At 42.0% G+C, this 15,941-nt stretch overlaps 1 protein-coding gene across 7 annotated transcripts in view; it reads right to left on the reverse strand.

Moving 5' to 3' along the window:
* Window positions 1–13,013, reverse strand: part of si:ch211-285f17.1 (sickle tail protein) — a 171,316-nt gene extending 158,303 nt beyond the window's left edge. For 4 of the 7 annotated variants that reach the window (XM_057824065.1, XM_057824064.1, XM_057824068.1 and 1 more), the window contains exon 1: window positions 11,989–13,012. In XM_057824065.1, coding sequence (XP_057680048.1) covers window positions 11,989–12,298 — 310 coding nt within the window. In that variant the 5' untranslated portion in view covers window positions 12,299–13,012. Of the gene's footprint in view, window positions 1–11,988 lie in introns of all 7 variants that reach the window. The other 3 variants (XM_057824077.1, XM_057824076.1, XM_057824066.1) reach the window with 2 other exon arrangements.
* Window positions 13,014–15,941: the final 2,928 nt, after the last annotated feature.

A 15,941-nucleotide genomic window follows, 5' to 3' on the forward strand; every position in this document is an offset into this window, starting at 1 on the left:
TGAATTTATAAAACCCGCCCGGACCACGAGGTCACTACGTGAAAGTTGGACTTGTCCGGGCAAAAGAGGACGTTTGGTCACCCTATAATAGAGAATATGTGGGAGCCATTCCACTGAAATGAGAAACCCTGGTCAAAAATTGGAAAATATGATTTTCAGGTGTTTTTGACAAGCTTTCCAAACCTGCAAAGACATCTGAAATCCAGTTAGAATTAGCAAAGTATTCCCATTTTATTCCTGCAAACCTTGACGTGAATGTTTCTGAGGTCAGAGTTTATTCATAAAATACAGGTAGTTCCCGGTTTACGACGCCGGAGTCTCATCCGCCATTTTGTCGCCAGTGTTTTTGTTGTTGTTTTTTTTTTTGACGTCGCATAAAACAGTGCCCTATTGTACCTCACAACAGGGACGCTGGAAGTCACTAACAGCAGGGGGGGGCTGAGGATCTTTTTTTAGTTTTTATCCCATTCAAAAACAGCTGTTTCGGACCAAATATGTCATGCTCGCGCAGTATGGCAGTAAGAGGCGTGCAAAATTTCCGATTCTTAGGTTATTCGCGATACGGCCGTGGAAGATTCGAGAACAATTCACAAACATGCAAATTTCGATCATTGAATTATACCAGGTAAAGCGGAAATAAAACACAGCGCGGTCTTCAGGACGCAATGAGGAACGGGCCGAGAGTAAATATCATGTTCAACTCATGCCGCTAGATAAAAAAAAAAAAAAAAAAAAACACACAAAAAAAAAAAAACAATAATACCTGACCGCGGCCGTCAGCCACTACAAACAGCGCCGAGTTGCTAGTTGCTACAAACATAGGGCAACATAGGGCTATGGTAGCTATCACAACTATCTAGAACCAGTGTAGTTAATAACGGCGTTAGACTATGACAGTGTTAGTTTCTTCAGTAGTGAGTAATCTAATTAATTACTTTTCTCATCTTGGCAACGCCATCCCCGTTACTGAGGCGGGAAAGGCGGGCGTTACTATGCGTTACGATGTTGGTTGACTGACGCGATAAAAGTCTGAAAAAGTCGGACTCATGGAGACGAGAGAGCAGAGCAGGAGTGGGGAGGAGGCAAGGGAGTGTGACGCCGTTGCAAACGCAATGCTACTATACTAGGTGGCTCCAAAAATACCTGACTGTAGCCGATAGCCTACAAACTACGCCCACATGATGGTTCTGTAGATATCATATATACAAAACTAGATGCAAATGACAGACAAGGCGCCATTAGCAACATATATAATAAAGAGCAAATGCGTTAGTAAACAGCCGCCATCTTAAAGCAGTAGACGTCTCTGTTGTAGAGAACCTTCCTAGCGAACCTAAGTAATTTTTCATCTAAAATGCTCCTAAATCAGCAAAACTTACCTTAAATCTATCTTTAAATGATGAAACAGTTTTAAAACTTACACATGCCGAAAATAGACGGAGGGAACTAATGCAATAATGGCAGCAATTTTAACAACTTTAACGGTTGATTCACAACATTAAATGACTTCCACACATAGCAAAGGTTACTATCTAGTTATCGCAAATATCGGCAATACCCCTGTGTCTAGTTAAGTTTCGGGTAAAGAATTGGGCTAAGGCCAATTGTCCCAAAAACCCTTTAAACTTCACATTGTGTGACCTTTTTTTTTTTTTTTTTTTTTTTGAGAAAAAAAAACATGAAAATCATCACCAGTTACTTTGCCAAGTAACTAATTACTCTTACATTCAGGTAACTGAGTTACTAACGCAATTACTATTTGGGAGAAGTAATTTGTAACTGTAATTAATTACTTTTTTAAAGTAAGATTAACAACAATGTCTAGAACTAGATGTGAAATGACAGACGACGGCCGCGTTAGAACATGTACCAAGAACTAGATGCGAAATGACAGACTTTCCAGCTCTAGTAAACAGGCGCCATCTTAAAGCAGTAGACTTCTCTAGAAGGCTCTGTTGTAGCGAACCTAATTACTTTTTATCTAAAAAAAGAAAAACCCTAAATCGGCAAAAACTTGAATCTATCTTTAAATGATGAAACAGTTTTGACATGTCGAAAGTACAAGGGAAATTATGGAATAACAGGAGCAATTTTAACAACTTTAACGGTTGATTCACAACATTACGTTAATTGAATGTAGTTGATACAGAATGGGGACTTGATTATTTTATTTACAGTTTTGAACTTGATACTAAAATAGTAGTTTGGTTTAGCCTTAGAGGATTTTTGAACAATTTTGGAACTGATGTATGAAAAATTAAAAGCTGGGGGGTGTTGTTGGGGTGTATCAATAATCAATTTATAATCGAATCGGAGCCTCTGAATCATAATCGAATCGGTAGGTGCCCAAAGATTGCCACCTCTAATGGCAGTACATACGCATAATGAATACGTTTACGTACTACCCCACTGGGCTACTACAAAGGCAGCATTCTATTTCACCTATAGTGTGTGTTGGAGTTTCTGCATTGAAAATAAAAGCGCTCATATATTATAATGAAAATCCCCACAGTTAGACAGCACAATGACACACAAACACAACTGTCTCATCTTATATCTTATATCTATGTGGGCGTATGTTCACTGTTAATGGTTTACAGTTACCGTAACTGTGTTTAATCCAACATTGAAAATGGTAGTGTCTTATTTTTATACAAAAAAGTTACTAAAAGGGCCAATAAGCCTCGGTTTAACACCCCCTTTTCACAACACGAAAATAAATTGCATACGAATATCCAACAGCGCTCTGCATGGCGGCAGCTCAACAACAAACAAGAATATGGCTACACTGCAAGCATGTCTTACCTATTTGAAGACACCAAAGGAAAATCATCTTCATTTTCGACCTTGAATTAAATATTACAATTTATTGCTGCTTTTGTAAAGAAAAAATTGCTAACTCGTTTTTTGTGCCATGTTAACACCTCCTCTGTCAACAGTTTACTTTTCCGTTCCAATAGCGCTTTATTCAACATGACCCGGTAAGCAAGCACAGTGTCAGGTGGTGTTATTAACAGAAAAAAAACTTTTTTTAACATACACTAGATGTATATTTACTCCTCAAAGTTAAATATGCTATTGTTCCAATATGTCTTATTTATTTGTTTTTAACGCACACAAAAAAAGGAATATGCCACGAGCACCACGGGGTGCTGCAGCACCCTCAGCACCCCACTTCCCATGCCGCTACTGCACAGTATCTAATTTTTTACCTTATTTTATTAGTATGACTGTTCTGCCCTTTAGCAAAAATGTATTTGATTATAATGTTGACATTTGTGATGCATGCTTTTATTTTGGCGCAGGAAACGTAGACGAGGTAGTACTTCAGCACGCGATTAAGAGTGCATGTACACACGAAGAAGAACGTACCGTATTGGCCCAAATATAATACAGTGTTTTTTGCATTGAAATAAGACTGAAAAAGAGGGGGTCGTCTTATATTCGCGGTCTGGACATTATACCCATTCACGACGCTAGATGGCGCCAGATATAATTGAAGCGATGTTCTGTCATGACAGATCTCAGCTACTCTCAAGTTTAACCAGTTTGCATTATTTTATTGCAATGTTTTTCCTTATTCAGATTTGTTTCAAGACTACAGTTAGTTAGACTTCACTTTGATGGTTAATGCAGTTATTGCAATTTTGTTGTTTTATCAAAATAGATTGGTTTATTTACATTTCAAAAACCAGAAGCCATTCATTTAAGAATGTGATTGCACTTTAGTTTACATATTTAAATGTTCAGATATTAAGATTTGAATGAGGCAAAATAACATGCTTTTCCTCTCAAATATATTGTTATGATCATTTATTTCGGATGTACTGTAATTATTTTCTGTATAAAAATTAATTTGGTGTTCAAAAAGTCTTTTTTCAAACTTGAGTCTTGAAAAAGAGGGGGTCGTCTTATAATCAGGGCCGCCTATATTCGGGCCAATATGGTATTTGCGCACACGAAAAAGAGTGCTTGTGCACACACGAGGAAGAGCAGATTTGTTCCCACGAATAAGTTGTGCAGCCGAGTGAGGGAGACAGGGGAAAGACAACAGCTTAGCTCGCTGTCTAGCTAGGACTTAGCTTCAACGTCTTGCCACATGTATGACACATGTTTTTGGATATTTATTTTGACATCTAGGAGGTATTTAGGGGTACTTAAAGGGGTAATTCAAACTTAAGTGGAAATTCGGGTTATGGCGCCATCGTAGGAACGGAACTTGTTCGTAACCCGGGGACTACCTATATTTAGAAAGTCTCCCGATTTTTTATAGCTGGAATAAAATGTCTGGTTTCGGTGGAGTGGCTTACATATTGTTACCATAATAAAAATATTTAGGCAAACTGTATCACTTCAACAATACTACCCTGACACAATCTACTATATTCTTATAAGCCAGGACATTGGTAGCATCTGGTGGCAACTTAGGGCGTTACAAGAAGAAGCAACACGTTCCAAAACAAAAACATCAGTATGTCAACATGTATTTCCCAGTTTTCCGGCGGCATTAAACCGCCGGCTGTTAACATCAGCTCTGCAGAAATCCCCCCTCCATCCCATCCCATTCTCTCCTCGCAGCTTAGCAACGCAACCGGGTTAAAACGCTGCGTCAACGAGGCGTCTCAGCTGTCTAGTTGACAAGCTTGAATTTCTTACCGCTGACTTGACCGCCCTACCAAAGCGTATTATTCCCCTTCTAGAAAAAAAATCCCCCTGATCTAAGGGCAAATGAAAGGGAGGAGCTGATCCCCGAGTCAATGATTCTGGTGGTTTATTGCCTACAAAAAAGATGAGAGAAGTTCAGAGTCAAACCCATCTGGCTGTTTAGTCTGAAGTTCTCCACCACGGCCTAATTGAACAAGTTGTGCTCAGAGGGATAAAAGTATAAACGTCACGTGACACGCTGACGTAACTCCACACAAGACATGAAGCGTGTTTACAATCCTTTAGCTGCACAGCAGGGGGCGCTGGCTGCCAGGTGCAAGAAGAAGAAGCCCGGAGGAGCAATTATGTGGAGAGGTTGAGAAACCTTCTCTGTCACACACTTGAGAGAGATTCAAAGGTGGGCAGGTAGTGGCTTTCATTTGCGGTTGCTCCGAGTGTATTGCGTCGGGAATAAATCTCACACACACTTCTCGTTTTATGCATCCTGCTTGTGTGATGGCTGTGGATGAGGGGCTTTATTTTCTCAGTTACTAAAAAGCCTACGGGAGTTGTAAACTCTTTCCTTTTCCTCATGTGAACTTCAGAACTGAGGGCCCGTCAAAGCCATTCAAGGACATAAGCATCTTCGCATTGGTCATCAAGTCAACTAGTGTTTTACGACTTGGTACCAAAGGGAGTCCATAAAGTGCTAATTGTATGTTTCTTAGTTTTTTAACTTCATAAAAAAAATTTTTACAAAACAAAACCTATTTAATAGTGCTTTAATATTATCTTCAGAATGGGAATCATGGTATTTTTAATGATCACAAACTAAAGTCCCCTGCTAAAATAAAAGGTTAATGTGAAGATCCCAATAGAGCTTAAAGCTAATGTCTGGTTTTCTTTTTCATTGTGTAATTGACATTTGCAACATTTAGAAAGGCTACCAAAAGCCCAATTGTGTCCTGGTCATTTAAAACTAAAAAGTAATGTCCTCAGGGGAAATATCACTCAGTCGAAACCTGGAGTTCTTAAATTTTTCAAGATTCATTTTATGTATTAACATGTATTGTAGTGGGCCCTGGAAACTGTACTTTTACTTCAGACTTCTAAGGTTGGAAATATGAACAGGTGCATTATTAGGCTCCATTGGGAAGTGCAATCACGGATTCAGGAGGAGCAGTGTGGTTTTCGTCCAGGCCGCGGGACAGTGCAACAGCTCTATACCCCCAACAGGGTTCTCGGAGAGTCATGGGAGTTCGCCCAACCAATCTACAAGTGTTTTGTGGACTTGAGGAAGGCATTCGACTGTTTCCCACGGGAGGGTGCTCCCGTCCCGTTCCGTTGCCCCATTCCTCCATGCAGATCTCCTCTAGAGCAGTGATGTTTTGGGGCTGTCGTTGGGCAACACGGACTTTCAACTCCCTCCACAGATTTTCTATGGGGTTGAGACCTGGAGACTGGCTAGGCCATTCCAGGACCTTGAAATATTTCTTACGAAGCCACTCCTTTGTTGCCCTGGCTGTGTGTTTGGGATCATTGTCATGCTGAAAGACCCAGCCACGTCTCATCTTCAATGTCCTTGCTGATGCAAGGAGATTTTCACTCAAAATCTCTTAATACATGGCCCCATTCATTCTTTCTTTTACACAGATCAGTCGTCCTGGTCCCTTTGCAGAAAAACAGCCCCAAAGTATGATGTTTCCACCCCCATGCTTCACAGTGGGTATGGTGTTGTTCTTCAGATGCAATTCAGCATTCTTTCACCTCCAAACACGAGAACCTGTGTTTCTGCCAAAAAGTTCTGTTTTGGTTTCATCTGACCATAACACATTCTCCCAGTCCTCTTCTGGATCATCCAAATGCTCTCTAGTGAACCGCAGAAGGGCCTGGACATGTACTGGCTTCAGCAGGGGGACACGTCTGACAGTGCAGAATTTGAGTCCCTGGCGGCGCATTGTGTTACTAATAGTAGCCTTTGTTACTGTGGTCCCAGCTCTCTGAAGGTCATTCACTAGGTCCCCCCGTGTGGTCCTGGGAGTTTTGCTCACCGTTCTTGTTATCATTTTAACGCCACGGGGTGAGATCTTGCATGGAGCCCCAGATCGAGGGAGATTATCAGTGGTCTTGTATGTCTTCCATTTTCTAATAATTGCTCCCACAGTGGATTTATTTACACCAAGCGAAAAGTGATGAGTTAAAGAAAACGTTTAGCCTCCGTTATTGCCAACAAAGGGTACATAACAAAGTATTGAGATGAACGTTTGGTATTGACCAAATACTTATTTTCCACCATGATTTGCAAATAAATTCTTTAAAAATCAAACAATGTGATTTTCTGTTTTTTTTTCCCACATTCTGTCTCTCATGGTCGAGGTTTACCCATGTTGACAATTACAGGCGTCTCTAATCTTTTCAAGTAGGAGAACTTGCACAATTGGTGGATGACTAAATACTTATTTGCCCCACTGTAAGGTGAGAAGCTCGGTCATCCGGGAGGGACTCAGAGTAGAGCCGCTGCTTCTCCGCATCGAGAGGAGCCAAATGAGGTGGCTTGGGCATCTGATCAGGATGCCTCTGGAACGTCCCACTGGGAGGAGGCCGCGGGGCCGCCCCAGGACACGCTGAGGAGACTGTCTCCCGTCTGGCCTAGGCGCACCTTGGGATCCCCCAAGAAGAGCTGGATGAAGTGGCTGGGGAGAGAGAAGTCTGCACTTCCCTGCTGAAGCTGCTTCCTCTGCGACCCAATCTCAGATAAGCGGGAGAAAATGTATGTATTTATGAATTTTTAAAAAATATTTTTTTAAATCATCTGACATAATATAAAGTCAACTTTTGACAATTCCGAAGTTCAACAAATGGAGCATTAACTCCACGGTGGTCTTCCATGAGGTGACGTCTTTTATTCACTCTACAGCTGCAGCCAATCACCTCTACGTGTTGACTGCCACAGAAGCCAAAGGGAAGAAAAGGAAAAAAAAAACACCGCAAATTACACCCCCAGAAGCAAAACACTGCAGCCCCAGTGGGGAAGATTTACAATACACACTCACAAGTGAACATATAAGCAACACTCTTTCTTCTTGCTCATCGGCCCGATTTTTCGTCTGTTTCTGTTTCGAGGGATGAGTCATGTCCACGCATTTGGAAACCCAGACTGCGGGTTCATGAACACACTATTAGCCCACATACTGTAATCTCATGTCTCTAATGACTCACTGGGCTTCAGTGTTGTCACTAACACGTTACTAAGTAACGCATTATTGTAATCTGATTACTTTCCTACAGTAACGAGCAATCTAACGCGTTCATTTTTCCAAAGTAGTAATCTGATTAAAGTTTGTTTCCTTTGTGTCTATGTGTTACTATTTTGTTATTGCCTTATGATGTATGTAGAATGAAAAATAGTGCAGTCAGTCAGAGCATTGTTGTAGAAAATGTTAGAAAGGTTGCCACTCAGCGTTCGTTTCCATGGAAACCGCTCATAGTTACTTCCCGTTTTGGTCTCGAGTCACACGCGCTAAAGTGTTTTGGGAAAGACTTTAGGATCGTGGGTGCACATTCGAGCCAAGTGCAGCTACCCGTTGAGATGTGCGATGGAAAGTTGATCTGTGTCCGTCCATGAATGTACGTGTGTTTTTCCTTCTTTCTGGAGGGTTCTAGCTATAGGTTGGAGCTGCCACCTGCGCAGCCGTTTCGGAGCTTTGCCGTTGCAACGGCGGGTAGTCATCGCTCCTCGCCAGGTCAGCGAGCATTTTTTACATCACTTTTGTATTGCTCATTTATGCCGTGAGGTGGCGTGTTTGTTTAGCATCTTTGGGATGCTAAGTCCTATTGAGTGTGAAGTGCTTAGTTGCCGCCACCTTTTGTGGCCAAATTGACCGCGTGTGTGTCCGGCGTACTTCCAGGTTGCGCGTGCACATTCGCGCTCGCCCCCACGTTTGTGTTTATTTCAATGTGCAATTCATTTGTGACTTGTTGATTATTGCGCGGTCAATTTGCATTGTTTTATATTGGCACAATTATGCTGTTAACTCTAACCCCTAAACCCTAACCTGAAGTTCAGAATTTTTGATATTAGGCCTAATCTTTAAGTTAGCGGGGGTTTAATTAGTCAGTGGAGTTGATGTCAACAAATTCCATGCAGTATATCAGTTATTTGTTAGTTTCAGGGTTCTGGGGCGGCTAAGCAAGCGCGAATCAATGGTGGTTGAAATCAACTACATCGACTAATTAAACCCCTGCTAACTCGAAGATTAAGCCTTAGTGTTTAGGGTTGTGAAAAATTCTGATCTTCCCCTTTAAATTCAATTATCGATATAAAGTAACAGATAAGTTAATTTTAAAGTAATTGAGTAACTTTGATAATAAAGTATTCAGTAAAGTAACTACTGTCATTTATGGACTTTAAGCCACTCCTGTTTTCATTCATTTTGAATCCTGTGGGTTATAGTCCAGTGTGGCTTATTTTTTTATTTATTTGGGTTATTAGGTAACACTTTATTTGACAGCGGCGTAATAAGGCCTTCATAATTATGACACGACACTATCATGGGAATTACTGAATGCTTAGGACAGATGTCATTAAGTGTCATCATGCAAATTATGTCAATACATTTATGTCCAGCTCAGATCTTTTACATCCATTCAAAAGTGAGATAATTTGCCGGATAACACTAAATGACATATTTTACAAGCATTCATTATTTCTCATGACAGCATCATTTTATACATATGATTGTGTAATTAGTCTTATTGCGCCACTGTCAAATAAAGTGTTACCAAATACTATAACTAGCAATTAATGAAACAACTGGAACAGTAACTGAACAAATAATTAGAACAGAACCTGAATTTTGATTGTTATTTACATCTGTAGCGCTGCAATGCATGCTAGGAAGCATGTTGTACAACAATAGGTTTGACAGCAGGTGGCAGCAGAGGTTGACTGTCTCCCACAAGGGAGCATAATGAAGCTTCTTGCGGCAATGAGGCTTTGCAGCCAATTGGTTTAAAGCGTCATGGTGGTTCATTTGGTCTTATGATAGTCATATGATGCTGCTATCAAATAAAGTGTTTCTGGTTAACATCTTTGGTGTAAATATCCCATAATACAGTGAGTAAAGCTGCGGCTTATCTAAGAACAAATGGCATTTTTGTGTCAAATTTGGTGGGTGGCGGCTTATAATCAGGTGCGCTTTATAGTCCGAAAATTACGGTAGATTACATTTTTGAGGCGTGATCAGTAATTAAATCACTTTTTCAAGTAATCTGTGACAACAGTGCTGGGGATTTCTTTCAGTAGACGTCGACCCCATTTTTAAATGTGGCATTTGGATGAAAAGGTCTTGAAAAAGTTTCTTTTGTTGTACTTTTACCAGTTAGGCTGAATACCAACTATCTGTGAAGTTTTAAACGTCAAAACCATTGAAAAAGACCAGAAAATAAAATAAACAGAGAATGTTACTGTAATCAGGCTTTAACCTTACACAGTTGGGTGGTCTGATTCCATTTGTTTGTTTAAGTCTTTTTAAAAAAACGTCTGCTTTTTGTCATCGCCTTGTATAACCAAGCCTCAATCGTGCTGCGACTTGCTTAGTGACAAATGTTACAGATGTGAAGAATCATGAGCAAGTTTTCAAGCTGCTTTTAGTGACTCACCATCTCAAATCGCTCACTAAAACATGAGTTCATCGCAGAAACGCGCCCAACTGCATTACCAAGGGGGCATGTGAACAAATCCTTGCATGATAGGGCAAGATAACCCTACGTTTGGATACTTTAGGTTACTTTCAAATTGAGCAAGAAGAGAACTGAAAAGAATACAATGAAAACAGCAATCACTTTGTCAAAATCCACATACGCTAAGTCTATGGGGCCTGCTAGTCCACACCTTTTTGGAAAGGCACTTTTTTTATGACCAGAAGTAAGATGAACCTTTTGTTGCACTTTCGGGGTTAGAAAAACGCACTATGAGTCTGAAATTGCACTCTGTGTCAAGCAGCGGTCAGCTCTTAAGCTTTCACACAGTGGAAATGTCACCTGTCATGTGCACTTATTGTCTTTGCCTTATACATGACCCCGTCGTTCTTTTCATTCAGCTGGCATCATGCCCTGGTCCTGGCAGCACCTTGGGGAATTGGAGAAATGCATTTGCAGGGAAGATCTAAAGTTTGAGTTTCTACACCATTTATCATGTTCAGGATCAGTGGTTGTGATGTTTTCTACATTTGATAGCTGAATGTATCCTTCTCTTTGTGTAAGAAGCCTGACAGATAAGAAACTGAAGCAGGACGGGGAGAAAATTGGTTTTATAGGGAAATATTTTAAGTAAAGACCCTCACAAAGAAACACAACCGTGATTTGTATTCACAAAAAACATCTGGTTTCCAGTTCAAACCTGCCCCCTTGTAACCCAGAAGCTCACTTTTTTACCACAGGGAGAGATCCACGCACATGCAGGGTTAGAATAGAGACCTGTTGATTTCCCAGCATGCCCTGCTCGCATTCCTGACCTCCTTCTGTCACTCTCTTACTAACTTCACCCCCTTTTGGTTGCCTACAACCCCATCCGACCCAAAGTTGAAACCCCACCTGCCTCCTTCCGCTGATTTATTTGAGAGCGGCTGACAGGAAGATATACGATCTGTCAGTCAAACGCTTACAGTACAATCTACAAACTTAGTGAGATTCCTAACGTGAGTGTGACCCCGACACGACAGTGAAAGCTGGCGCCCTGCAGAGTTGGGAGTCTGGTGAGTGTGTCAAGAGGGAGTGATAAGACTCTATTCTTTAAGAGCATACCCCTTCCTGGGTAATCAGTGCATGCTCCACTGAGGCAAAGTATTATTTGCTCCAGGTTCTTTGGCAGAAACTGTTCCTTTTTCAGTTTGTCAAATGCATGCAATAGCAACTGGGGGCATGCAAACCCATGATTGCAGGAAAAGTAGACTTGTTTGTCTAAAAGGTTTACCGTGGATCAAGCTGTCAGAGAAAAATCCAGCCGAATGCTTTCATAAACGAGGTAGTTGTACTGCATTTCACAAACAAAAAACATCTAAATTCAAATCTTCTGTTACTGCGAGGCAACAAACTACTGTCATTTTCATTAATATTTTAGCAGGGCTTGTAGCAACAAGTCTGTTAGTGTGGTTTTTGAGGTTGAGGCAAGAAATGCTTGACAAATGAATTTCCCTCCCTTCAGGGTAAGAAAATGAAAAGGGATGAAAAAGAAGTCCTAATCCCAAAATTTAACCAAAAGGACAACTTTAAAAGATTACAAAAGCCGACCGACTTCAAGGTCCAGAGTAGATACAACTTGAGAGTATTTTAAAGCTCACTTACTGTGTACAGAGGCTTGATGCTGGCTTGATGCTTTAGGTGTGTTGGTTCTACTCTTCGTAGAATTCACCTCCATGGCGGGTTCACCTGGGCCTTTTTGTTCCACTTGGGTTTCACTCTGTACTTTGTCCGTTAGTGATTTCTGCCTGGTCAACGCATTGTCAGTGCCCGCCCTCATCAGCTTCTCGCCCACGCTCTGTACCCGGGCCTGACCAGCCAAAGGAGCTGTGCCAGGGCATTCCTTCCTGGGGGAGGGCAGCTTGGATGCGGCGCCTGCTGATGGAGGCCGGGCCAGCCTGGAGGATTTTGACATCCTGCGTCGGTGAATCTCTGTAGGTCTCTGTGGCTCTGTCCCTTGGTCTCTCTGAGCTCTCCAGCGTGTTGCGACTGGTGCAGGTAAGCTAAGAGACTGGTGGAGGGAGGGGACTTTCGGGAAGTCAAGAAGGTGGGGGATTATTAGCTCTCTGGAAGGTGCTCTCCACTCCTAGTGTGGCCTCCTGGGATCATTCTCCAAAACAAACTGTGTGTGTGTACATAAACCTGTGGAGTCGCAGGATGAGCTGAGCCAAAACTAACAGAATCTTAGTCTCGAGTGACTCTTTAATCCTTCTTTGTGCAACGTTATTCACTCCTTCAAAATCTGAGACTTTTCATTCCTACCTTGTATGTTTGAATCTTCTTTTTCAGTTGCACATTCTTAACGGAAAGCATTCCGACAATCCCGAGAGATTCAAATGTAAAGAGGTCAACAAAGAAAGTCCTCCTTCAGGTGCAGCTGCTGAAGCTGTTCCAGATGTGAGCGCACCGCTTCGTGTCATCAGTGCGTCGCTTCGGTTCAATCCCCGGGCTGAGCCCCGTGCTGCTTTCACTCCTCCTCGTCTTCTCTCCATCAATCATTTCCTCTTTTGCCGGTTGTCACTGTAGACGCTTTGCACTCTTTCTCTTGACATCCCAGGTGGCGATCTGGCATGCGTAGTCCGGAACAGAGCACTCACATCCTCGCTCTCCGCTCGGCGGGTGGAATTTGCGGAGAATTAAAAAGCGCAAAAGGGGAGACGGTGTGTGTGCACAGTCAGTCTGTGCGATTTGCTGCGCCAAAAACATCAGCTGTGACAAGAAGAAAACGAGGAGGGGGTGTGCAAAGAGAAAAACTTGGCTCAAAGGGAAACACGAGGAGGAGAAGATCACAGCTTCTCCATGAGACAAACACATTTTACTCCTTTGACAAATTGCTAGGAGCGAAAACTTGGCCGGCACACAAACCCACAGCGACAGTTGCCAAAGTATGTCGCTCGTGGGGCAACTTTCCACGTGAAAAGAGGATTTCACAGCTTGATTGAAAAACGTATATTTTGCCGAGATTCTGATTCATGAACTCCGGAGATGGGTCACGACAGGAGGCTATTTCATCTGGATACCTTTTGACACTAGTGTAATATCCTGCTGCACATGTGATAAATTACACGGGGGACGCCATTGGATCGCGTGCTCGCTGACTAAACACCAGAAAATGGATTATAGATGGCCATCGGCTCAAGCGTGTCCACGCAACATGTTACAAAAGAGCAACGCAATGTGTATTCCGCTCATTTTACCACCAAGTCTTGATAGATGAATGTGAAGCTCAATTTGCCGTGAAGCATCGCCGACTGTATGCATATGTAATATTAATATGATGATATCAGCATGGCTTTAGACGAGGCAAAGCAGATTGACCTACATACATTCCCCGGCGTTGACACATAGGGATTCGAAAAAAGGACTTCACATTTCTGACGGATTTTGGGAAGCGAGGGAAAACGCGAAGAGGATAGAGCGCGCCATTAGCGTGTGATTGGATATCGGAAACGGTGTCGGATTTGCGCGCGTGCGTCACCGGCAGGCAGGCTCGGTTCTGCTGCGGTAGCAACATGCTACTAGGGATTACCTCAAACTTAGGGCGACCGTGACTTTATATGGGTTTTAGTCAAATTCTCTCTGTATGGTTAGATTGCTATTTGTGTGTGTTAGTAGATGAAAGCCCTCTGTGTGGACTGGAAGCCTCCCAGCATTTAAGCCACTTCTTAGAGTTCTGTACAGTATACAAAAGTGAGGCAGAGCTCAGTTCAAAGGCTTTAAATAGCACGGCGTTTAGGGAAGGTTGTAATTTCAGCGTTCTGGTTAAGACTGTTTTTGCAGAATGTGATGGATCGTGAAACACATCTTTACATGAAATCATAAAGCCCAGTGTTAACATATTACTCATGGAATGTCATGCACACTGATGCAAATAGTTGAGTCTCCATGCGTATAAGGTTAAAAGAAAAGGGGAACTAAGTTATTTAGTTAAAGAGATGTGTTTGTTGGTCGTCAAAGGTGCCCTCTGTGGTATTTCTGTAACTGACCTTTCAGTCTGTGAGTTATTAGGGTGGGAGGTTCCAAGTGACTCACCCCCCACGGACAATATGGACTGTCCCAACAAAACGTGCTGCTAGTGTAAACAGAAACATCATTGGATACGGGATCAAAGATGGCCAGCTAAATGAAGCTTTACCGGAACAGATGGTAGACGGCTGACTCACGTCTACTCAAGTTCATCCAAGTTCTTTGTTTGTTAATACAGCAATTTTCTCTTTGCAAGCCCTAATGTTTGGCACTTTATTGTGTGGGAGGCTGGCTGATGCTACCAGATGAAATAAAAATCTTGCAATGGAGTGAACGTGCAATTTTTGGCAGTTCGTCTCAGCCATATATTTTTCAGGAGAGGTTGTAAGAGGAATTTGAAATTATAAGAAGAGGAAAATAAACATGTATTTTTGTCGAGAATTTTTTTGTATGTACTGCTGCGAGTAAAAACAAAGCAATTTGATTTATATTCCTCAGTGGAATAACAATTAACCAGAAAAATTATTTTTCAATTCATCTTAGGGGGCAGCCATTTTGTCCAGCACAACTCCTCCACTGTGGACCGAAATTAACGTCACAACGGCTTGGATGTTGTTGGGATTTTTAACTGGGTAATGGATGATTAACATAACAATGAGTTTGCATTCATTCATTCATTGTCCGGGCCGCTAATCCTCACAAGGGTCACGGGGGAGTTGGAGCCAATCTCAGCTAACTATAGGCAGTAGGCGGGGTAGACCCTGTATTGGTTGCCAGCCAATTGCAGAGTACAACAACACTCATACCTACGGACAATTTACAGTGTTCGATCAGCCTATGGTGCACGTTTTTGAGATGTGGGGGAAAACCGGAGTACCCGGAGAAAACCCTCGCAGGCACGGAGTGAACAGGCAAACTCCACATAGTAAGGCCGGAACCCGGGATTGAACAGACGTGCTAACCACTCTGCTACTGTGCCGCCTTATGAGTTTGCAAAAACCATCAAATCATCAGGTTTTCAAACCAGACATATGGAACTTGATAACATATGATCCTTTCGACAACCAACGTAAAATTTGACTCGCTATTTGTGTCGACATATGACGACATGCTCGCAATAAGACAATTTTATTTTTTAATTTTATTGTTTTCCCGCAACATGGAAGCACGGCGGATTTTCCTGTAAGAGAAATCAACATTGGTACCAAGAAGATAAGTGCAGGTGGTGAAAAAAGGAGACACTTACCATTTAAATTAAGATGGAAATGATGAAAAACATGAGCGAGGTGTGTGCGTCAGAGCTTGACAGTAAGGCCGGAATATGTCTACAATTTCGACGGTCCTCCTCTGACCTCCGTTTGCCAGTTTTATAAGTTAAGGTGACAATTATCATCATTGTAACATCGGCAAGGAAATCGCCAGCTTCGTCAAGTTTTTAATCATTTATTTCAGAACTTGTGCAACACAACACGGCTATGTCAGCCACAGCCGACGCCAAAAACTTGAAAAGAGAAAGTAAAAACTTCCCACTCTTTCGCACCTATCTCACTCTCACGACAGTTACACAGTGCGTTCATGAACAGCATACAAAA

The sequence above is a fragment of the Corythoichthys intestinalis genome, chromosome 20 (assembly GCF_030265065.1).
Source record: "Corythoichthys intestinalis isolate RoL2023-P3 chromosome 20, ASM3026506v1, whole genome shotgun sequence".
Classification (NCBI taxonomy): domain Eukaryota; kingdom Metazoa; phylum Chordata; class Actinopteri; order Syngnathiformes; family Syngnathidae; genus Corythoichthys; species Corythoichthys intestinalis.